We start from the raw sequence: 23,292 nt of genomic DNA, 5'->3' as shown, positions 1-23,292 counted from the left end.
CAGCGTATTTTCAACGTCACATATAAGCTCTTTTTCAAACAGCTAATTTTTTCATCTACTACCTATTTACAACAATTTGAATAAAGAAATACTCAGAAATGCAATTTTATACCTAGCCTTCCTAAAATATATCCCCCATCATCAGAAAAAGGCCACAAGAACATTTTAAAAACACCCAAAAACTCAATTTTTGTAAAAGGAGATCATTAAGTCACCTAGATTTTAATAACTGGCCAACAACGTACAGTTTTTGTAGTGAGAGGCACGTTTTACATGTCATTTGCAATAAAACAGCCATGTCATTTTTGACATGATATAATCACCTCCTTTATAAAATCCTTTTATTCGGCTTTTTCTTTTTTGTGTATTTATTTTGTGTAGAAGTCTCTCTCTGCATGTTGGGTCTGAATGGCAGACTTGCCGACCTGTACCAGAAATTCTATTAATGTAGTCATCTTTCCTTCTCTCCTCCCTTTGGACATTAGTTCCTCCCGTCTTCCACTTCCCTGGCTTTTGTGTCTGTCTCTGTCTTTCCTCACTTCCCTCCGCACTTTCATCACCCTTTTCTCTTGGTAGTGGTTTCCATGGCGATGCAATTTACTGCCACATAAAGTGTCGAGGGCTTTGTGCAGGGGTTGGTATGTGTTAGTCCCATCAAAATATTCTCTCCGAGACCTTGAAAATCCCTTTTATTACCCCCCTTCTCCTGCTCCTACTCCTCCTCCCACCCACCTATAGAAAATCAAGTGTTTCCATCTGTTTGACTGAGGGAGTTAAATGCAGAGGATTACACTTTATCAGATTCATAAAGCAAGTGCGTACACTTTGTATCACTTTAAATTTCCATTTAATAGTAAGAAAAAAAGGAATTTAGCTGAACATTAATTTGGTGTTCAAATGTCTTTAAACGAGCATTCAATCAATTAGGCCCTCTAGTGTTTGAAGAGGTGTACTACACTTTTGCTGGCTGAAGGTTATTTTCAGTTTGTCATGCTTGGTTTTTCTTTTTCTTTTGTGCTTTAAGGTTTTGGATTGGATCGAAAATCATGGCGAGGCTTTCCTAAGTAAGCACACCGGCGTGGGGAAATCTCTGCACAGAGCCAGGGCTCTGCAGAAACGACACGAGGACTTTGAAGAAGTTGCCCAGGTTGGTTTGAAATGTCCTGTATTCTGCAGGTAACACATCTGAACCAGCGATCTCTGATCACCAATTCAAGTGAGATTAGTCTCACACCACACACAAGTGCTGTTCGATGCTGTACTCTGCCTTGACATTTGCTTAACATTAATATTTCAGAACACCTACACTAATGCTGACAAGTTGCTGGAGGCAGCAGAGCAGCTGGCCCAAACTGGAGAGTGTGACCCAGAGGAAATATACCAGGCCGCCCACCAGCTAGAAGACCGCATCCAAGATTTTGTGCGGCGTGTGGAGCAGCGTAAAGTCTTGCTGGACATGTCTGTTGCATTTCACACGCATGTCAAAGAGGTAAGTAGTGTTGTTGTATTGTGAGGTGATACTTTATCTGAGGGATCTTCAGACCAAACAACGACAAAAGACTTTATAATTCTACTACTTACATACAAACTTTATTAATGTATGTAAAATGTGAAGGCTGTGGAAGAAACACCCTGTGGCAAAATTCGCAAGATTTGCACCACTTCAACATTTCACACCAAACCTCTTCCACCTGTTGTTGGTGGACAAGGCGCTGGTAAATAGTAGAAAAAGAAAAAAAAAAAAGAAGATCCCCTCCCTACTTGTCCAGTGTGAGAACCTAGGGCTAAGTGTGCGTTCAAGAATGCGCGTTTAGTGCGTTCTTGAACCCGTGTCACACGCCCGTCGTGAACGTAGCATTAACTTTTCTGAAAAGGCACAGTAAAAAAAATTTAGTCCGTTTGCAGCACTTAAAGTATGTGTGTTTCAAGTAAAGTTGTTATGTAAACTACTTTACAGACATGCCGGTTAGACCTGCTTTTCATGCACCAATTCATTAAAGAGTTAGAAAGGACTGCAAAACCGGAATCTCAAGAAAGTGAAAAGACCCCTGTTTCAAGCAAAACTGACTTTTTTTTTTCCCCCGGCAAGAAGAAATGAAGAATAAATTTCAACAGCAAAATAATTTTATTAGTTTAGGAAACATGCATTAGTGAATAAAATCTTTTCCTTAAAATAAGAATTCTTTGTAAGAGCACTTTTCTTACCGCACTGACAGATTGTTGTGCTTCTTTAAAGAAAACCTTCCAATGGGGTGGGAATTTATGACTCATTTCTAAGGGGTCTGATTTTGCAGTATACAGTAACTATTATTTTCTTGGCCAGTTAGTCCTACAAAATAATATTGCATTTGAATTTTTCTAAGTCTTACTGCATTAAAACCATAACTAAACAAATACAAATGTGTACAATCATATACTTGTCATGTTTTTCCTCCTAATTTCATGTAACTGATTGTACATTTTGATCAAAATAAAACTGTTGTGTTGTTATTTGTTAGAAAACCAAATGTATTTTAATACAAATAGTTACGATATTCATTAAATCTCTTGGAACATGTATTAAACCAGTGTTTAATACAGTGTTTTTGAGCCTCGGCACACTTTAACCTGACAAAAATCCCGCGGCACACCAGCATCAAAAAAGGAGAAATTCATAGTCTGTATTGATCTACAGCCCCTGCACTATCTCACATGAATTGTTGTGATAATTGTGGCAGAAAAAGCTGGAAGTTGTAGCTGTTTTTTCTAAAAGATGTAATAAAAGTTAAGTTAGAAGATTTAAAAACTGTTTGATGTGTCTTCGTTGTGGTTTCAAGACATTTAACAACGAATACTCATTGTGCGCTGAGACGCTGTTACTTTAACCCAATGCATCATGGGAAATGTAGTGCAAACAGCTGCGGAATGCAGACAGAGTCGTGTCTCTGACCTTCATGGTTTTGTTCACTTTTTCCACGGTCTGACTCTGGGTTTTGTGGAAAGCTACACCGCTAAAGACGAGCTTTAGCTGGTATTTATTTTAGAACTGAGAGACTTTATGAGCTAAATCAGAACAAGGAAGTGAAGACTTTAATCATTTCTGATTGGTCAGACTGATGACGTGTGATTAAGCCTCCAAGAATGATTGGTGGAGACATCAGCTTAAGATACGGCTAAATTGCGATACCGTCATTCTTATCAAATTGTCTTCAATAGAATCAAATAAACACAAAGAAAAAGTCTTTTACGATCTTTGATATTCCAAAATACTCTGTGTTTTATCAGGGCCTGTTTGGATGAACAAAGAGCTGAAATCCTGGGAAATGTTTTTAAATCCTTCTGTAAAGCTTCAAACATATGAAAGTCATACATTTCCCATTCTTCAAGGTTAAAATATAACATTTCAGCCTGATTAACAAGAGTTTTGCATGTGCTGTCTGTTAGCTTCGTGTGCACAGACTCTCAGTGATATTCCAAACACTGCTCATCTACTGTCCATCAAGACGAATCTCCTTTATCCCATCTGTCTAAAAGTAGCTGCAGTGCATGATTTAGATGATTTGTCTTTTGGTTGATATAAACCAGAGCAAAGGTAAAGATTGATCAAAGTATTTCTTTTTTGTATTGCAATCATAACCACAAGGAATACTTTTTTTTGTTTGTTTTTTTCTGACTTACTGTGGGGACAGAACAAAAGCAACCCTGATACAAGCAGAAAAACGCTGACTAGAGTCTCTTGCTGTCGCGATGATGTGCTGGGGCTTAAATGCCATGAGCCAGTTAACCCAGATGGTTAATCCAGAGCTACCCTGGCGTAGCTCTTGAGGTCTACCATCTTGCTTGCTGCCCACTTGATACTAATTACCTGAATCCTCTAATGGAGCTCATCAAAAGTTGGTAAAAAAAAGAAAAGATGGTAGATTTTGAGGACCACATTTACACATCTACAGTAAAATGTAGCAAAGATGATCATTTATACCAGCCTTGAGTTGGAAAAGATTTGATTTTGAGTCCCAACTGGATTTTTCTCTTTTTATTTTCTTTCTTCGGGTTTAAATGTGACCCTTTTAAAAATCTTGTGTTTTTTCTTAGCTGTGGACGTGGTTGGAGGAGCTGCAGAAGGAACTGCTGGACGATGTGTATGCGGAGTCCGTGGAGGCGGTTCAGGACTTGATCAAGCGCTTCGGCCAGCAGCAGCAGACCACGCTGCAGGCAACCGTCAATGTTATCAAAGAGGGAGAGGACCTTATACAGCAGCTCAGGTGACCTTTGCTCCCTTATTTAAGTCTGCATATTGTGGCATTAATCTCACAGTGAAATGAAAGCTAGAGATGTCGTGCAGATATCGTAAAAGATAAATCTGTCTGTGTCTGATGAGGGTTTTATTTCCTCTGATCACAGAGACTCGGCTATCTCCAGCAACAAGACCCCTCACAACAGCTCCATGGCCCACATCGAGAGCGTGCTGCAGCAGCTGGATGAAGCCCAGGGCCAGATGGAAGAGCTGTTCCAGGAAAGGAAGATCAAGCTGGAGCTGTTTCTCCAACTACGCATATTTGAGAGGGATGCCATTGATGTAAGTAGCTAGTTATTGTTGAATTGATTCTTGATTTTTAAAGGTGAGTTAAGAATAGAAACTTGCATGAATATTGGGGGGAAACATAGAAAAAAATAGATGTAATAACTTTTAACATTGTTGAAAGGAGAAAGAGGTTCTGACTTACAAAAAGAAAAAGAAATGTAAAATTTAATTTGAAGACTGATTTGTTTATGTTAACCGTGTAAAGCCAATTACATCAAAGAATTGACAGAAAATTCTATTTTTTTTAAGTAATAATGTTTTTTTATACCCTTTTGATCCTTTTGATGAAATCCACAAAAGAATTTGCATTATAATGAGTTTTTTATGAGATAGTATCAATAATGAGAGGCTACAGTGAATGATTCGGAAAGTTTATCTCACAACAATGTTACCTTAAGACGCAAAAATATTGACATAAGTGTTCAGGAAAAACACACCGTATTAACCCACCGTCTCAAATTTTACCCACACGTTTGGGAAATTGTTTAACTGTATTATAAAAAAAAAATTAATTCTCAACAAATGTTGCACTCTTTCAGTACAGTCATTTAAAAATGTCTAACAATAGATGAGCTATTCTCATCATAAAGTTTTGCAAACTAACTTTTTCTCACAGAATTTTTTCGAGATTTCATGGAAGCCGGCATTTATAAATGAGCAATAAAAGCCTCCTGGGAAAGACAACTGTCAATAAGATATATATATATATAATATGTATTATATATATAAAACAGAGCACAAATTAAGTAATTTCTTTGTTTGTGGAGAACTTTGCAGAAAAAATATGAATCCAACAGTTCTCTTACCCCATGATAGAAGCCTTTCTCTTCCCCCTAGTGGAATGACGGTGAACTACAAGACAGAAAACATGGACCTATATGTAATGGGTTTAAGGAAAATTTGGATTATGCTAATAGGATAGCATCTCGGTAATGCACGGACCAAATAAGATCCAAATGGTTATGTCGGATTTAATTGTTGAAAGTTAAACAGGAAGGAAAAATTGATGCCTGTTTCTGCTGGTTCAAAGCCTGAATTGATCTCAATGCACTTGCATGTTACATTAAAAAGAAAGAATCCAGTTTAAAAAATTTGAATGAATATTATCACCCCTCCTTACCCAAACCTGCAGTTTGCTGTGTCATACTGTTCCTGCTTATTACTAAACTTTCTTGTACTTCAAGAAATGCACCCAAAGTCTAAAAAGGCTGACTAATCTTCCATTAGTATTTCAGAAATCTTTTTTTATTTTGTTAGTTGTGGTTCTAAGCTTGATTTCTTTGGCCATGTTAAACGGAAACTGCTTTGAAATAAATCCTTAAAGAAGTCAAAACATGCTGTTTAGCTGTTATGTAACATCAAAAAGAGGTTTTATTCATCTGAAAACATTTCTGAAGTTGAAGTTTTCATTCCCTGGAGGGCTAGATTTGTGCACATCAAGGAATGAAGGTCTGACTTTCTGGAAGAGAAACTCTGCCCACGCAGTTGCAGCAATAATATGACAGGGTGAAGGAGGCTTTTCTTGCACTCTTTTCTCCTCCTCCTCCTCCTAAATGCCCTCCTGGTTTGTGTTTAGAGGAGGGCTGAAGTGGGGCATACACTCCTTCATGAAAAGCTCTGTATCCCGGCAAACTACAAAGAAAAAAACAGTCAGAGGCGAGACTGTCACTTTTTTTCCCACTGGGTATTTTTTTAAATGAAGGAAATGGTATTTTTACACTCAGAAGGAATTTTACTAAACTGTAGGAGAAGAAATAAGGGCTCGAGTAAGCACTTGGTAAGTTCTTTACATTTTATTGCTAGAAAAAAAAATCAAAATAAAATAAAAACCAAAAAAAAAAACACCTTTATCATGAAAGCTGGAAAAGACAATCTGAATTATTTTAGATAAAAAAATACTTGTTTGAGTTTGTTTTGAGGCAAATTAACACAAAAGTGACAAAATGTTATGATGGGCAAGATATATTTACAGAAATCCAAATTGTAACACATAGTAAGCATTTTTTCTTTATACTAACTTTGATTCAGTTCATTTAATGCTTATTTTTTGCAGTTGCTTATTTTGCCAAATATACTTGAAAAAGTATCTTTGTCTGTGTTCCTCCACAAATCAAATAAGACTTGCAAGAAACAAGTGAGTTTTTTTGCTGTTTTTTCTTAATGTTAGCTTTACTTATATTAATCCAATAGTAAATCTGAAAAAAGAATTCAAGAATTCGAAAAATCTGTCATGAAAAACACAATCAGAGTTTATGACATCATGGTTAGAGGAGTCAGGTCAGCAACACCAATGCGTTCATGAAAAATGCCGCCCAAAGAACGGAGGTTTTAAATAAAACTCGGAGTTGCACTCTAAAAGACTGCAGGGAGGCTTCAAAAATACTGTCATCCAGACAAATTCTACATTCTGTTTATTCACTAATAGTCCATCATTGCTAAAGCAGTATTAATTTCATATTGACTGTGACAATCATTTGTTTTTCTTTTTTCTTTTATTTGGAGGGTTTTGAAAAAATTCCAATTGCAACTTTTAATTTGACAGGGACAGCTGACACCATTTGAATTAATTATTCATTTCTTCTCTGTCATCATTAAGAACTATTCTATTATTTTATAACTTTTCTAGATGTTTCCTCACATGGACATTGATATTAATGCCGCTCAATTGTAACTTGGTCTTTGGTTTATTTAAAAAAAATTAAAAAAGCATAGATACTTGGATGAAAACTTTGAAGACATTTTTTTCTTCTATTCCGAGCTATTAAACCAACCAGGACCAAAAGATGCAAACATGTTATTTTTAAGGCATGTTATGATCCCTCAAAGTTCCAATTTGTAGAGAAAAATCTGCAGTGCGTGAAAATAACATGAAAAACAAATGATGGATTGGAGTTCCCTGTTAACACACAACATGAAAAAATCAGACAAAAAGGGCTGACGGATGCCAGGATCAAGGTGCCCCCCGGTATCATGACTCAGTTAGCGTGGGCAGTCACAGACGAGTGCTGACATCTCAGTACATCTGTTGTGCCAGCCGTTCATTACCAATGCATCATGTTTTCTGCTGTTAAGGGAGTCGGCTACTGTTGTGACAGGCAAATTGTCTCAGTTGCTATGTAAAATTGTGCCCTGTGTCATTCAAATAGTTTGAAATCGTTTCTGCTAGGCTTCCTGTCTTGATTTAAATGTGCACAGTTAGACTTTTAATCTGGCAGGAGGGAAAGAAAAAGTATTTTCTGAGTAAACAAATATAGCTGGTTGTGAGAAGCAATTAAGTTATTTGGAATTTAAAGGCAGATGGACATGGAATTCATTTCCCATAGTCTCAGTAAGTTAACCCTTTGTTAATTTAAAAAAAAGTGCTGTAAAGTAAAACGTATGTAGTGCAGTAAAAAAAAAAACAGTTAACACAACCACTTCACCAGGTATAAAGCTGACTTTCTTTTTTTGAACAGATTTAAGGATTTTAAGTGCGCCTTACGGTTCAAAAAATGGCAACTGATTTACATTTTGATTAGATTGACAAATCTCTGGCTGGGACACACCACAAAAGGTAAAAGAAATACTTTTTTCTTTTGAGAGTGTACCACATTTTCTGCATTGAGATGATCCTATGTGACATAGGATGTCTTTTATTTTGAAAGGAAGCCATATGAAATCATATTTGTTTAAACTTATAAACTATTTTATTTAAAAAAAAGGCTATTTTCTCTTTATATTCTATATGTATATTTTTATATATACATATATATATATATATATATATATATATATATATATATATATATATATATATATATATATATATATATATATATATATATATATATATATATATTTATGTGAAAAGAATAATAGCTCATTTATATATAAAATAACAAATCAGTTTGTCATTTTTCCTGAAGGGGGAAGTAAGACTTTGTGAGACCTACTGGGATTGTGGTCTGTGAGAAATGGATCCCCGAATGGCTCTTTAAGTGTTCAAGGTTGCAGACCCCTGACTCTATCTCATCACCTGTCTGAATGTCCCCCCCCCCCCCCCCCCCCCCCCCCCCCCCCCCCTCAGATCATCTCCGACCTGGAGTCATGGAACGAGGAACTGTCCCAGCAGATGAACGACTTCGATACAGAGGACCTGACTCTGGCAGAGCAGAGGCTGCAGCATCACGCTGACAAAGCGCTCACCATGAATAACCTGACCTTTGACGTCATTCACCAGGGGCAGGAGCTGCTTCAGTACGTCACCGAGGTCCAGGCGTCCGGTGAGTGAGGGCATGTCTATTACTGTCTGCTTGGAATATGTGAACGTATCAAATGCAGAAGCTCTCACACACACATGCCCGTCTGCATCTTCAGTCTAAAACAAATTAACAGCAGGGAGGTCTTGCAGCTTAACATGAATGGACTTACAACATTGCTTTGGAAAGCATGACTCAAGCTAGGAGGGTTGCCACAGGTGGTTGTAAAAATACAAAAACTGAGTCAGCCGCTTTTTTAAATCTGTGAGGATTTGTGTTTTTGACTGTTATCTGTCATGAGTCATTTCTTTAATGCAACATCGGTAATGCTTCTTCACAGAAATGAACGGGTTTGTTTGAAAACCCAGAAACCATGCATAATTCACCTGCTCTTTTGAGAGGAACTTCAGTGACAAACGTATCTTTTCGTTTTTGCAGGTGTGGAGCTGCTATGCGACAGAGACGTGGACATGGCCACACGGGTTCAGGACCTGCTGGAGTTTCTTCATGAGAAGCAGCAGGAGCTGGACTTGGCTGCAGACCAGCACAGGAGGCACTTGGAGCAGTGTGTCCAGTTAAGGCACCTGCAAGCTGAAGTTAAACAGGTACGAACCGGGTGGCAACCGTTTCCAAAATAAAAAAAGAAAATGGAAAACCACAGGGGTCACATGACCACAGAGTTCATCCAACTCTTTAGGCCATGTCACACAGCCACCATGTACATATTTGCGCATTTTCCACTTATAAAAGTTCAGTCTGCCGTGATACATGCGTGATATACATGATGTTTTTTGTGTTTGTAGTTTATACGAAATCATTACGTAATTCTTACACAGCTATGCGTGATTTTTGCAAGATGCATACGCAAATTTGTGGCTTTCCACAACGTCTGTCCACGTATGTCTAACAGACTTTTCACGCATGTACCATCGATGTATAACGTTTATATCGGGCATATGACGCAATAATCCCGCACGGTTAGTGTTTGTGTGTTCGTTGCGTGGTTTATTTGGACTTCTTCCGTGGTTTTAACGTGGTTCATTTGTGATACATCTGAAAATTTCACGTAAAGACCACAACCTTTCTCACATTTTCCAAATAGATTCACGTACGACCAATTTTCATTCATGCAATATGTGCAAAATGTGTGTATTAGCTGTGTGACACGGCCTTTGTCAATGACATCACAGCAAAATGTGTTGTTTTGTTTTGAAAGGCCATGGTACGCTCTGCTGGTGCCTGACCATGGGTACATGACTCACCTCATGTCAACAAGTAGTCACCCTGTCTCTGGAGCATTGTTTAATGTCCAAAAGGTTTATAGAAAAACAAAAGCACGTAACATATACAGTGTGCAAGTTTAAAGGAATTCAAGTATGATCAAAAATATTATAGAATCTTGTAGGGATACGGTTTGCAGGAATAAGGAAAAGAAAGGAATTTTAAGAAAACTTTTGGTAATCCCTGTGTTGGCTCACGCAGCTTTGCACCATTTTAGTCCTGCTTTGTAAGCCCTGTAAAGATTCCTTGCGACATTTTGCACAAGCAGACCGCAACATCTTTACAATTTTTGGTTAAATTTAGCTTAGTGGGCTGTGTTTACAATAAAACATGGAAAGAGTAAGTCATGGGTTACCTAAAGACCCGCTCCAGTGAAAATTGTGTTTTTTAACATTTTCTTATATCCTAAAAAAATCCCAAGGTGAAGAGTTCAGTGTTGAGACATTTTCTGAGGCCTTTTAATGGTTGGTGAGATCTGACAGGATGAAGACAGAGTGATACAAACATGATGAAATGCTGTTTATAGAGAAGCATCACTCACAGAGCGTAAATCACAGCTATAGACTTTTACAACACGCACGTCTCAATACCTGGAAATGCTTGAATTCCGTTTCGTAGCATAACAGCTGTTTTTTTAAATGATTTTTTATGAAATTGTGGTTGATGACAGGCATAACTGGATAATTGCAGCTCATGTATTTGTGTTGCTACTTCCTTGAGAAATGCTGCCTGTTTTAATTTCTATCCAGACAGAACTGCAACACATAGATTTGCTATTCTGTCTACCCATATTAAATACAGTGAAGAAAGGGTTTTTGACACTTCCAGAATTTATAACAGCTTGTCAGACTCTCATTTTGTTATAAAGAAAAGAAAATGCCTATGAATAAAACATGAGATCCATCCTCCTAACAAAGCAGAAGTTTGTTGTTGCAGAACGGAGGATCATATAATATTCTTTGCGCTGATATTTCAGTTTTTTTCTGACTTGTATGTTTTGTTTCTTACCTCAGAGTTGCATCAGAGTGAGCTAAAGTAGCACAATGCTTATGTCTTTAGCTTTAGAACATTGGAAACACGGCGCAAACACTGTCGAAGTTGCTAAAAAGCAGGAGTCCCTTTATGCGTTTGTGTCCTCATGTATATAAACTCTAAATAACATTTGTGATTTATTGTCCTTATCGCAGAGCCATTGGGAGGAAGGTGTCTTTGCCATCTAACCTTTTGGCTACTGCACCAGTGTAACTATATTGTGTATATATTTTGATTTTGATTTGAATTGGTGTATTTCAAGCAGTCAAATAAGAATAGTACACAAAAACACAAACATCAGTTATACATTCATACAATGACGTATCAAACTTGGGATAATTAGACACTATATATAGTGTGTAGATCAGGGGTCACCAACCCTGTGCCCGCGGGCGCCAGTGCACACCCCTTGTGGCGCCCGCAGGGAATGCACCCCCAAAATATCTTTTATTTTTTTATAGAAGCAAAAATACAACAAACAACCACGGCATGTTTGTCAATGACAACAATATCAATTCTGAGATAAAGGTAGACAAAGAAAACCCAAATATGTAAACAAATATAACTTAAAAAATAATCAATAAAAGTAAGGGTCTATTACAAAAGTTTAAATAGATCATATAAATTACACAATTTCTGGACATTCTTATGATTCATGTAATGTAAAGATTTTGAGAATAGGTTGAGGTGGTTGAGTAATCCATTAATGTGAGGATTAATATTCCTGTCTGTTTTTATTTACATTTACGTTTAAAAAGTTAAAATTAAGTTAAAGTTTTAAAGGTTTAAAAGTTTAGCTTTAGTGTGTTCAATAAATATATATCTTGTTCGGCTGCAACCTAAAGTCTGTTTTGAATTTAGGCTCCCTCTGCAACTGAGTTTGACCCCCCCTGTAATACGAGTCTAGAAAATTCATGCATGTTTTTGTGTGTAAAATGAGCAAATAAAAATAGGGCACACAAAAGGAAGTCCTCAAATTGTGTTGTTTTTTTTTTTTTGGGGGGGGGGCTAGTAGGTTTTTAGTGGCGCCCTTCATACCACTTGGTGCCCATGAAATAGCCCTCGGTCTCAAAAAGGTTGGTGAACCCTGGTGTAGATAGATAGATAGATAGATAGATAGATAGATAGATAGATAGATAGATAGATAGATAGATAGATAGATAGATAGATAGATAGATAGATAGATAGATAGATAGATAGATAGATAGATAGATAGATAGATAGATAGATAGATAGATAGATAGATAGATAGATAGATAGATAGATAGATAGATAGATCGATCGATCGATCGATCGATCGATCGATCGATCGATCGATCGATCGATCGATCGATTTCTCGTTTTTCTTCCAAAGATCACATATAAGTCGCTCTTGAGTATAAGTCACACCCCTGGCCAAACTATGCAAACAAATGAGACTTATGAAAAGTGTAGTATGTATGATACTCATTTTTATTCAGTTGTCATGATAAAATGCTGATTTTTATAACAAACAAGGAACACAAAATATTGGTAATTAAAAAAATATTTGCTGTGTGTTATACAGGTGCTGGGTTGGATCCGCAATGGGGAGTCGATGTTGAATGCAGGTCTAATAACGGCTAGCTCCTTGCAAGAAGCTGAGCAGCTGCAGAAGGAGCACGAACAGTTCCAGCATGCAATAGAGGTAAAAAAAAAAACATGTTTTCATTTCCTCCTCAGACATCTTTTCTTTTTAAATGCTTATTCAAATGTTTTGGCACTTTTATGCATTTCTTTTTGCTGTTTGATTTTCAACATTCTACCTCAACTGAAACTCTTGAGGCTGTTCTGCTCCCATCTCTTTCCTTCACCACAAGACGCACAGAAAATAAAATCATGAATATCTGATGTCTGTGGCTCCCTCCTTCCTTTCTCCTTGTTCAACTTCCCTCTTCACCTCTGATTATGCTAGGATTATTTCAAAAGTGGCTCATTTTCATGCAGGCCTGTGTCTGACCCACTTCTTTGTGGACGAAATACACAAAAACATACTTAAAAAAAAGCTGTGTTTGTGATTATTTGTTGGGGTTTTTTTTCTCCTGTGAGACTGGAGGTTGAACAAATGAGCCACATCTGCAATCTCTGACATCTACAACTGATGCTGCAGTAAGACAAAGGGAGGAGGGAGGTTCACATCAGTGAGCTCTGCAGGTGCTGCAGATATACAAGAAAAATGCACCACACTATCATCATTCATTACTTAATCAAAGTACTTGCAACAAGAAGTATCCCTGTTTCCAGGCTAAAGCTGACCCTCTAAAAGCCCCACTTCCTGGTCTGACTGGTCCCTCTAACTGTGCCCTGTGCAATGACCTTCCATGTTAAAACACTATCTCAGCTTCTTTTCCAGTTCTCACATTTTATGGGACCACTATCAAGCTGAAATTTGTACCCTTTGTCTCATTTATTTTTCAGAAAACACACCAAAGTGCTCTGCAGGTGCAGCAGAAGGCAGAAGCTCTTCTCCAGGCCAACCACTACGACATGGACATGATCAGAGACTGTGCTGAAAAGGTCTTCTTCAGTTTTGTGTTTCTATAGAAAGGAAAAGAGTCAAAGCCATGAGTGGAAACCTGATCAACTTATGTTTGACCCAAAGGTGGCCGACCACTGGCAGCAGCTGATGCTGAAGATGGAGGACAGACTTAAACTGGTCAATGCTTCTGTGGCCTTCTATAAAACATCAGAACAGGTACTTCAATATTTTCATCTATCTACTATTGTTCCAGTCTTTGATCATAGATGTTTTTTACAACAGTGTTTAATAATATACAGTAGGTCTCTCATGGACTGAACCAATGGAGGAAAAAAAAATCATATAATATTTGAAGAAATTGATTTTAAATGATAATTTTTACATGTCTTTAACCACAATTTATTCCAAAATTAGATTTTTTCTCTCGAATATTTAAAAATAACAGAAAAATAACATTAGAAAAATTTTTTTCTCACATTAGTATTTTTATGTGCATAAATCAGCTTTTTGTGGCAGCAATTTAGTATTTTGTGGCCACAAATGACCTATTACTTGTGTGTACACAAATAATAGTAAGAATTGATGATACTAAATACAACTTTGTGTGCATGAAAGGCTAGTTTTTGACCACAAAAATGCAAATAAAATGCTAATTTGTGGGCGCAAAATATTAATTTGTGCACACAAAATACTATTACAATACAATTATACCATGGGTATTTAAGGGAATGATTTATGTTTTTTTTATTGCTCTGTAAGAGAAAAACTAATATTTTATATCTTGATTTCAAATGAAGTACTAGAACTAGACCGACATAAATTTAGTGGCTTTTAGCAAACAGTTGGTGGCGCCATTTATCTACTATCATTTATCTAAACCCACAGCAGATGAACACTATAGATGTGTCAGACAAACCTTTAAAAAAAGGTGGTAAAATGACTATAACTGTTCCAAGCAGCTGTGCCAACATTAAGATCTGCTGCGGTGTGTGTCTCAGGTGTGCAGTGTGTTGGAAAGTCTGGAGCAGGAGTACAAGCGGGAGGAGGACTGGTGTGGTGGGGCTGATAAACTGGGCCCAAACAGTGAGTCAGATCACGTCACACCTATGATCAGCAAACATCTGGAGCAGAAAGAAGCTTTTCTTAAGGTCAGAGAAGCCATTTCAATCGCTGAAATCTAAGCTGATTTGTCTGCAGGCTCTGACTTGTGCATTTATGTTGCCCTTTGAACAGGCCTGCACATTAGCCAGACGCAATGCTGATGTTTTCCTGAAGTATCTGCACAGAAACAGCGTCAACATGCCGGGCATGTTATCTCATGTCAAAGCACCAGAGACTCAGGTCAAGAGTAAGTACGACTCACTGATCATTAATTATCTTGAACAAATAAAATGTTCTTCTCTGAAATAGTCAGACAAACAGTCGCCTTTTGAGATCAACAAATATGGGTTTGTTTTGTTCCTCCAGACATTTTGAATGAGTTGCTTCAGAGAGAAAACAGAGTCCTCCACTTCTGGACGATGAGGAAGCGGAGGTTGGACCAGTGCCAGCAATATGTAGTGTTTGAAAGAAGTGCCAAACAGGTGTGTATGTGTGTCGTTGTGCATGTCTGTCTGCTTTTTTCATGCAAACAGGAAATAAGAAACAGCTTTGCTTCATTCTTCCTTTGAGCACAGCATCATGTTTTCTACTCAGACTTGGCTTCCATCACCAAGGCCTTTTTTATGGAGAAGTCAACAACAGACAGGGCCTTGTTTGCTCTGTTGTTGTCAAGTGACTAAAGCAACAGTTTTAGTCTTTTATTTATTAGGCTTTTTAGCCTATTTTCATCTATTTATTCTTTTTTCTAAACAAAATGTAAAAAAATGTTGTTTTTATAAAAGCCCTGCTTCATCCAAACATGCATGTTTTCAACTTATGCACAAAATGTACATATAGTAAAGAAAAGAAAAACACAAAAAAGTGTGATGGGAGCCTGTTTGGGCTTATTTATAAAGTCACACTACCTTAAAAAGCCCCAAAGATAATCTAAAATTGGAAAAGGAATCAAATGTCACCTGACAAAAGATAGGCAGTTCACATGGGGCCTGGATCAATAAATCGTTTTTTTAATACATGCATAATTGGTGATTTGTTTGTAATCAAATCAAACATTCAAACCAAATTTTTATCAAATGTTTATTGGGGTTAGATTACTATATGTTTTATTTTTTTTGTAGTTTGGATACACAAGTTGATGCTAATGAAGTTGAGCAGTCAGACGCACCTAGCTCCCTCTTGTGGTGGTTGTTTAGCACAATACCTGCAGTGTCTTTGCTTGACCAGAAAAAGTTTGAGATTACATCATAGTTTGTTTCTAGAGCGTGGCTATAATGAAGCTTACTAGGTTTTATCCTCAGGGCTCCGAGGCCTTTTGGTCTCACAGTTGGACTGGACCAGTTCTGTCACCACAGGTCAGGGCTGTATCACCTCCAGGCCCAGTTCTAAAGAGTGCAGGCGAGGGGGGAAAGAACCTCTAAGTAGGGCAATTCTGCAAGCAGCAGCAATAATTTAGATATTATGAAAAATAATATAAATTTCTATACTATAGATATAAGATTATTCCAGTGGAGGAGCTATGTTATTCAAATCTCATTGATCTCAACCTTTAAATAAAAAAGTGCCCTTAGAGGGATGATGTAAGTGTTATTGAATATCACTCAGGATGGGAATGTTTTTTTCAAAAGAATTCCCTAACCCATAATCATATCTTTTTTTTTTTTACTTCCTTTAGGAGTTTGGGTTGTGCTTGTTTCTGCTAACCTTATGCCTTTTGGGAAACAGTGATGCTTTGTGCCGATGAAACCCCTCCTGCTTGTGTACTCACTTGTGATTTGCTGTTTTTTTTTTTTTTTTTTTTCAGGCCTTGGAATGGATCCACGACACCGGCGAGTTTTACCTGTCCACTCATACATCCACTGGCTCCAGCATTCATCACACACAGGAGCTACTGAAAGAGCACGAAGACTTCCAGATCACAGCAAAGGTATGTTTGTACAATGACTTAAAAAAAAAAAAAAAATAAAAGGTTTATGTGGCCGTCCATCTTTCTGCCGGCTGCTGTTTGATGTGTTGAGTTTGTTCGTCCGTGAGGCCCATTTCCAGGGCAGTTTATTGTCCTCTTTGCTGTGTCACTGTTATTGTATGTTACAGAGCAATCTATTGTGGCTGTCAAGCAGCACATGACCCCAACTCTTTCTTTCTGTCGTCTACCTTTTCTTTGTGGGTACTGCCCCCTCTGCGCCCGTCCCTCCTCCTCTTTCTACCCCCCCCCTCCCCTCCCCTCCCTAAACATCTTTCTATTGACAGCAAACCAAAGAGCGGGTAAAGCTGTTGATCCAGCTGGCGGATGGGTTTTGTGACAAGGGCCACGCCCATGCCCTGGAAATAAAGAAATGGGTTTCCTCGGTGGACAAGCGCTACAGAGACTTCTCTATCCGTATGGACAAATACCGAACCTGCCTGGAAACGGCGCTGGGCATCTCGTCTGACTCAAACAAGGCTGTGAGTGAAATTTTCCTGAAACATTTTAAAAATCCTTCAGGAATAGTCATGACTATAGAAAATAGTGTAAAGATGACTATGTCATTGTTCAATCGAAACAAGGTGTTTGAGCACAAACTGTCACTGACACTCATGTTTATTGTCTCAACTAACTTCCAAAACTTTGTGATCTAGAATGATTTCCCTTTGCCAAAATCTAGAAAAGAATGCAATCACATGCTGAAAATATACACGGCCTTTGTGAGCAGCAAATAACTGCTGTGTCCTGTGTTTCCAGAGTAAAGGACTGCAGTTAGACATAATCCCAGCTAGTGCTCCAGGGTCAGAGGTCAAGTTGAGGGATGCCGCTCATGAACTGAACGAGGAGAAGCGGAAATCTGCACGACGAAAAGAGTAAGAAAACCTTTTCGAAGCATGTTTTAGTGTTGGAAAAACACCTGCATACTACTCTACTTTGTTTGCATGAACATTTTCCATGTAAAACCACCCTCATGTTTTATTATTTATCCCTTTTTTGATGTGTTTTTTAGGTATTTTAGCTGTCACTTTTCTCTAAAAGTTAGTTATGTTATTTCTAATACTTTTTTTCAGATTTATAATGGCTGAGCTGATTCAAACAGAGAAAGCATACGTGAGAGATCTGCGAGAGTGCATGGATGTAAGTAGAATAAAATGTTTTTGTACCGTTTTGGGTTCCTTTCAACGACGTTTGTGTCCGAGATTTTTAGAAAGTTCATCAAATGTTCTCCGCTGTGTGTCTGTTCAGACGTACCTGTGGGAAATGACCAGTGGTGTGGAGGAGATTCCCCATGGCATCATCAACAAGGAACACATCATCTTTGGGAACATGCAGGACCTCTATGAGTTTCATCACAAGTCAGTCTTTTGACAAATCCAAACTTCTGAAGGACAGAGAGTTCTTTAGTTTTTTTTTAAACTAAACTTTTCTGTCTCTGAACAGCATTTTCCTCAAAGAGCTGGAGAAGTATGAGCAGCTTCCAGAGGATGTTGGCCATTGCTTTGTGACCTGGGTAAGACAGCAATGAATACTCTGCTGAGTGTTTTAAACATTAAAGTTCATTTCGATTTATGCAGCTCATAGTGAAATTGAGCATAATTTTAGCATGTTTTCTGATGTTGGGAGACATATACACAGAAAACGAAGCTTAAAATTGCATTCATGAGTATTTTTTTATTCAAATCATTGTGAATCAGGAGCAAAGGACAAAATTCCGATGGATAAAGCTTGTAGGTGTCACATGAAAGCTACTACGGCAAACGACAAGCTCACTGCTGCGCTCCATTCCGATTAATCCACTTGTAGGCGAATAGATCCATGTATGTCTTTGTTTTTCACGTCCAAGCTGGCATCTGACTCAAAACTGTACGGCTGGATAGCTCCTTTATTGCTCATCATTTTTGTTGCACCTGTAATGTTAGGTTGTGGTTTTAAGGGGCGGTAAGCTAGCGGGAGAGGGTGTTAACAAAGGGATGATGTGAAGTGGGGGCAGGCTTACTCAGCACCAACAGTACCGCCCACAACTTAGTGGTGAATTTCTGATGAATACCCGCTGTTCTGCAGAAACGATCAACTATTTTTTTTTTTTTTTAATTTTGACTAAAAAAGGTATAATCATGATTGAAAAAAGGCAAGGCAAGGCAAGGCAAGTTTATTTGTATAGCACAATTCGTACACAAAGTAATTCAAGGTGCTTCACAAAACAGAAAAATGCATTAAAATCACAATACATCATAGAAATAATCAACATAAAATTTACTTTAAAAGAAAAGGAGAAAAAAAAAGATTTAAAAAGAAAGGAAGGAAAGAAAAGTGCAGATAGGACCTTTCAGTCATATACACGGCTAAACAGAAATGTTTTAAGTCTAGATTTGAACATGAACACAGAAGAGGCCTGTCTTACGCCTTCAGGGAGGCTGTTCCAGATTTTAGCTGCAGAATATTGAAACGCTGATTCCCCTTGTTTAGTTCTGACTCTGGGAATCAACAGGAGGCCGGTCCCTGAGGTCCTCAGAGTACGAGATGGTTCATATGGCACTAACATGTCAGAGATGTACTTTGGTGCGTGGCCATGGAGAGACTTGTACACAAGCAGAGCTGCTTTGAAGTCTATTCTTTGAGGTACAGGGAGCCAGTGCAAAGACCTGAGCACAGGACTAATGTGATCATACTTCCTGGTTTTGGTCAGGACTCGAGCAGCAGCATTCTGGATGTACTGAAGCTGTTTTACAGCTCGTTTGGACAGGCCGGTGAGCAGGCCGTTACAGTAGTCTAACCTACTGGAGACAAATGCATGAATAAGTATCTCCAGGTCTCGCTTTGAGATTATGTTTTTGATTTTGGCAATGTTTTTCAGGTGGTAAAATGCCGCTGATGTTACTGACTTGATATGGCTGTTAAAGTTCAGGTCAGAGTCCATGATTACCCCTAGATTTCTGACTTGATTTGAGGGTTTAAGAGACAGAGAATGAAGGTAGCTGCTGACAATTTCTCTTTGTTTCTGTGGGCCAAAAACAATAACTTCGGTCTTGTCTGAGTTTAGCTGGAGAAAGTTGTTCTGCATCCACGCGCTGATCTGTTGGAGGCAGTGGTTGAGAGAATCCACCGGCCCATATTCACCTGTTGTCAGTGACACATAGATCTGAGTATCATCTGCATAGTTGTGATAAGATATGTTATTACTGCGTATTAACTGCCCTAGTGGCAGCATGTAGAGGTTGAACAGAAGGGGTCCCAGGATCGATCCCTGGGGCACACCACAATTCAAGCCCATGTAGTCTGAGACACAACTCCCAATTTCAACAAAATATTTCCTGTCTTCTAGATAAGACTTGAGCCAACTTAGGGCAGATCCAGAGATGCCAACCCAGTCTTGGAGTCTGTGCAAAAGGATCCCATGATCAACAGTATCAAAGGCAGCGCTCAGGTCTAGCAGGATTAAGACAGAGACTTTTCCATCATCAGTGTTCAGGCGGATGTCATTGGTTACCTTGATAAGAGCAGTTTCTGTGCTATGATGGGGTCTAAAACCTGACTGGAAAACATCAAACGAATTGTTTAATAAGAGAAAGTCAGTGAGCTGTTGGTAGACAACTTTTTCAAGGACTTTTCCTAAAAATGGCAGATTAGAGATAGGTCTGTAATTATTTAGTACAGTGGGATCAAGACCGCTCTTTTTCAGGAGGGGTTTAATGACTGCAGTTTTTAAGGCCTCTGGAAATATTCCAGATTGAAGAGACATGTTAACTATTTGAGTAATTGATGGCAACACACTGTTCAAGACAGACTTTAGAAATCTAGTGGGTAACACATCAAGGCAGCATGTAGACGAGCTCAGACGGGTGATGGTCTCTTGGACAGTTTGATCAGTGACAGGTATAAAGTGAGTCAGCCTAGAGTGAGTAGGTGGCCGTTCGATAGTTATATGTGTTGTGGAGTTGATGGCTTTTTTAATGCCCTGAACCTTGTCATTGAAAAATACAGCAAACTCATTACATTTAGGTGTACAAACCAATTCTATTGGTAGCTGGGTTGGAGGGTTAGTTAATCTGTTAACTGTTGTGAACAGGATACGAGAGTTGCTGCTGCAACTTCCAATTATTTCAGAGAAGTACCTTTCCCTTGTTCTGCATAAGATCTGGTTATAAGCGTACAACTCCGCCTTATATATTCCATAATGAACCTGGAGTTTTGACTTGCGCCACTTTCGCTCGGCTCTGCGGCACTGTTGTTTCTGTGCCCTGACTAGATCATCATTCCTCCAGGGAGCTTTCTGTCTATGTTTTCTCAATTGAACTTTCATAGGGGCAATGGCATCCAGAACATTCAAGATGCTAGAAGTAACAGAATTCAGCATTTCATCAACATTGGCACCAGAGACGTTTTCAGGGTTTATCATTTCTACAAACTGTGCCCTAGTGCTCTCATTTATTTGTCTCCTTTGGACAACTGCAGGGCCAGGCGGTGGTTTGGGAGCAACAGACAGGTCAAAGAATACACAGAAATGATCAGAGAGGGCGACATATACCACACTGACATTGTAAATAGTAACCCCCCTTGTGATGAGCAGGTCCAGAGTGTGCCCTCTGCTGTGGGTGGGGCAACTCACATGCTGAATTAGACTAAAGGTTTCAAGGACAGCATTGAGCTCTTTTGCATTTCTGTCATTGACATTATCAACATGAACATTAAAATCACCTGTAATGACTAGACCATCAAAGTCTGTGCACACAACTGAGAGCATTTCAGTGAAATCATCAATAAAACTTTGGCTGTGCTGAGGAGGTTTGTACATAACTATGCAGAGTAAGGGAGGAGTTTGTTTTAACTCAATCTTAAAGGACACATACTCAAATGATGAAAACACACCAAATGATAGTCTGCGGGTTGCAATATTATCTCTAAACAGTGCAGAAATGCCTCCACCCTTTTTATTTTCTCGTATTTCCGATTCATGTTTGTAGTTGGGGGGAGTTGATTCGACTAGAACTATGTTTCCTGTGTTTTTGTCAAGCCATGTTTCAGTTAAAAACATAAAATCAAGATTAAAAGAAGAGATGAGATTATTGATTAAAAATGATTTGTTGCATAAAGATCTGACATTGAGTGCAGCAAGTTTGAGATTAGTTTCCTTGGGACTGGTCAAAACCTTCTTGCAAGGGATGTGAACTAGATTTCTTTGATTGGACAGTCTAACTGCCCTTTTTTGCATTCTACGTGGTGCAACTACAGGTATAGCACCAGAAGGAAGCTGTTCATCACAGGGCCCCAGTTTGACATAACCTTTCCTAGGACACTGGGGGCCCGTTTCATCCTAGCTCTGGGGGATAGCACGTCTAGAGGCGCGCAGGGGAGGTCGAGTTGAGGGTAGTTTGGGTGATGGACCGGGAGGAGTGGGAGCTGGACGGGATTTGGGTGAACGACGGAGGGGGCGTGTTGGAGGGGGTTTGGATGAAGGCCGTGTTGGAGGGACTTTGGGTGAAGGATGAGGAGGGGGCGCTGGAGGGGTAGGAGAGCTCCTGTGTGGTGTGAGGCTCACAGGTGTTAGGGGAGCCATCTTAATTCCTGACTTAATGAGGCTATCAAAATGGCTAGGTAGGGCCATGGGTGAAAGTGGGGGGGACGAAAAGGAAAGTGAGTCTTCACTGGGAGTAGATGTAGCAGGGGGCGCCCACAGCTGGTCAGATGGTGGAATTTCTGGGGCCAAATCTGGTGGTTGTTGTTGTGGTTCTGCAGCTGGGTCCTTAGCTGGCGGTAGTTGTTGTGGTGCTGGTGCAGGTGAGTCCTTAGATGGAGGTGGTTGCTGTAATGCTGGTGGAGCTGAGTCCTTAGGTGGAGGTGGTTGTGGTGCTGGTGCTGCCGGATCCAAGTCTTTGACCGGTGGTGGTGGTGGAGGTAGTTGTTGTTGCCGTTGTGCTGTGGTTCCTGGGACACTGGCTCGGTCCTTCCTTGCTGCCTTTTCAGGGCCTTGGCCTCTATGCCCCAGAGCGTGGAGGAGGTTCTTCACTAACTCTCTTGCTCCCCCTCTGTTCAAGTGTGGGCCTCTTCCCATGAAAAGGTCCTTTCGCTTCCAGAATGTATTGAAGTTCTCAATGTAATGCAATCCTCTGGAAGCACACTCTCTGGAGAGCCAATTGTTCAGCTGAAACAGACGGCTGAACTTGAGTGACACCCCATCGATGTTAGGAAGAGGTCCGCTGATGAATGCTTCAACCTCTACTTTGTCAATCTCTTCAAATAACTTGATGAAGTCTTTTTTCAAACGTTCGGACTGTTCTTTTCTGATATCGACAGCACCTACATGGATGATTATTCATTTAACTCCTTGGTACAAGACTTTAGATAAGAGTCCTGTAATCACTGGAACAGTAGAACTTGGGCAACATAAAGTTTGCATTCTTCTGTGGCTGACTCCACTGATAGCGCCATCTCCAAGCAGCAGCGTATCTCTGACCTTGACGTTTGGCACAGATTTTCTTTTTGCCTGTGCTTTGTTTCCAACATTATAACTCCTATTCTGTGGTCCAATTTCACTGTGTTCTTCAATATCACATTGTGTTAGGGGTAAAAATCTGTTTGTGAGCTTTATTTCGGATGTTCTGTCATCTTTACGCTTTGGCTT

At 39.1% G+C, this 23,292-nt stretch overlaps 1 protein-coding gene across 3 annotated transcripts in view; it reads left to right on the top strand.

Moving 5' to 3' along the window:
• The window catches only part of LOC101164837 (triple functional domain protein), a 103,549-nt gene that overhangs the window by 51,488 nt on the left and 28,769 nt on the right, over window positions 1–23,292 (top strand). For all 3 annotated transcript variants that reach the window (XM_023964294.1, XM_023964296.1, XM_023964295.1), the window contains exons 12-29: window positions 1,025–1,147; window positions 1,298–1,489; window positions 4,072–4,241; window positions 4,381–4,555; window positions 8,628–8,823; window positions 9,238–9,404; window positions 12,659–12,778; window positions 13,549–13,647; window positions 13,733–13,825; window positions 14,608–14,757; window positions 14,843–14,957; window positions 15,077–15,192; window positions 16,512–16,634; window positions 16,958–17,152; window positions 17,430–17,545; window positions 17,744–17,810; window positions 17,919–18,028; window positions 18,114–18,183. In XM_023964294.1, the coding sequence (XP_023820062.1) occupies window positions 1,025–1,147; window positions 1,298–1,489; window positions 4,072–4,241; window positions 4,381–4,555; window positions 8,628–8,823; window positions 9,238–9,404; window positions 12,659–12,778; window positions 13,549–13,647; window positions 13,733–13,825; window positions 14,608–14,757; window positions 14,843–14,957; window positions 15,077–15,192; window positions 16,512–16,634; window positions 16,958–17,152; window positions 17,430–17,545; window positions 17,744–17,810; window positions 17,919–18,028; window positions 18,114–18,183 (2,397 nt within the window). The remainder of the gene's footprint in view (window positions 1–1,024; window positions 1,148–1,297; window positions 1,490–4,071; window positions 4,242–4,380; window positions 4,556–8,627; window positions 8,824–9,237; window positions 9,405–12,658; window positions 12,779–13,548; window positions 13,648–13,732; window positions 13,826–14,607; window positions 14,758–14,842; window positions 14,958–15,076; window positions 15,193–16,511; window positions 16,635–16,957; window positions 17,153–17,429; window positions 17,546–17,743; window positions 17,811–17,918; window positions 18,029–18,113; window positions 18,184–23,292) is intronic.

Source organism: Oryzias latipes, chromosome 16 (assembly GCF_002234675.1).
Source record: "Oryzias latipes chromosome 16, ASM223467v1".
Lineage (NCBI taxonomy): Eukaryota > Metazoa > Chordata > Actinopteri > Beloniformes > Adrianichthyidae > Oryzias > Oryzias latipes.
This window is presented reverse-complemented; position numbering and strand designations above follow the sequence as displayed.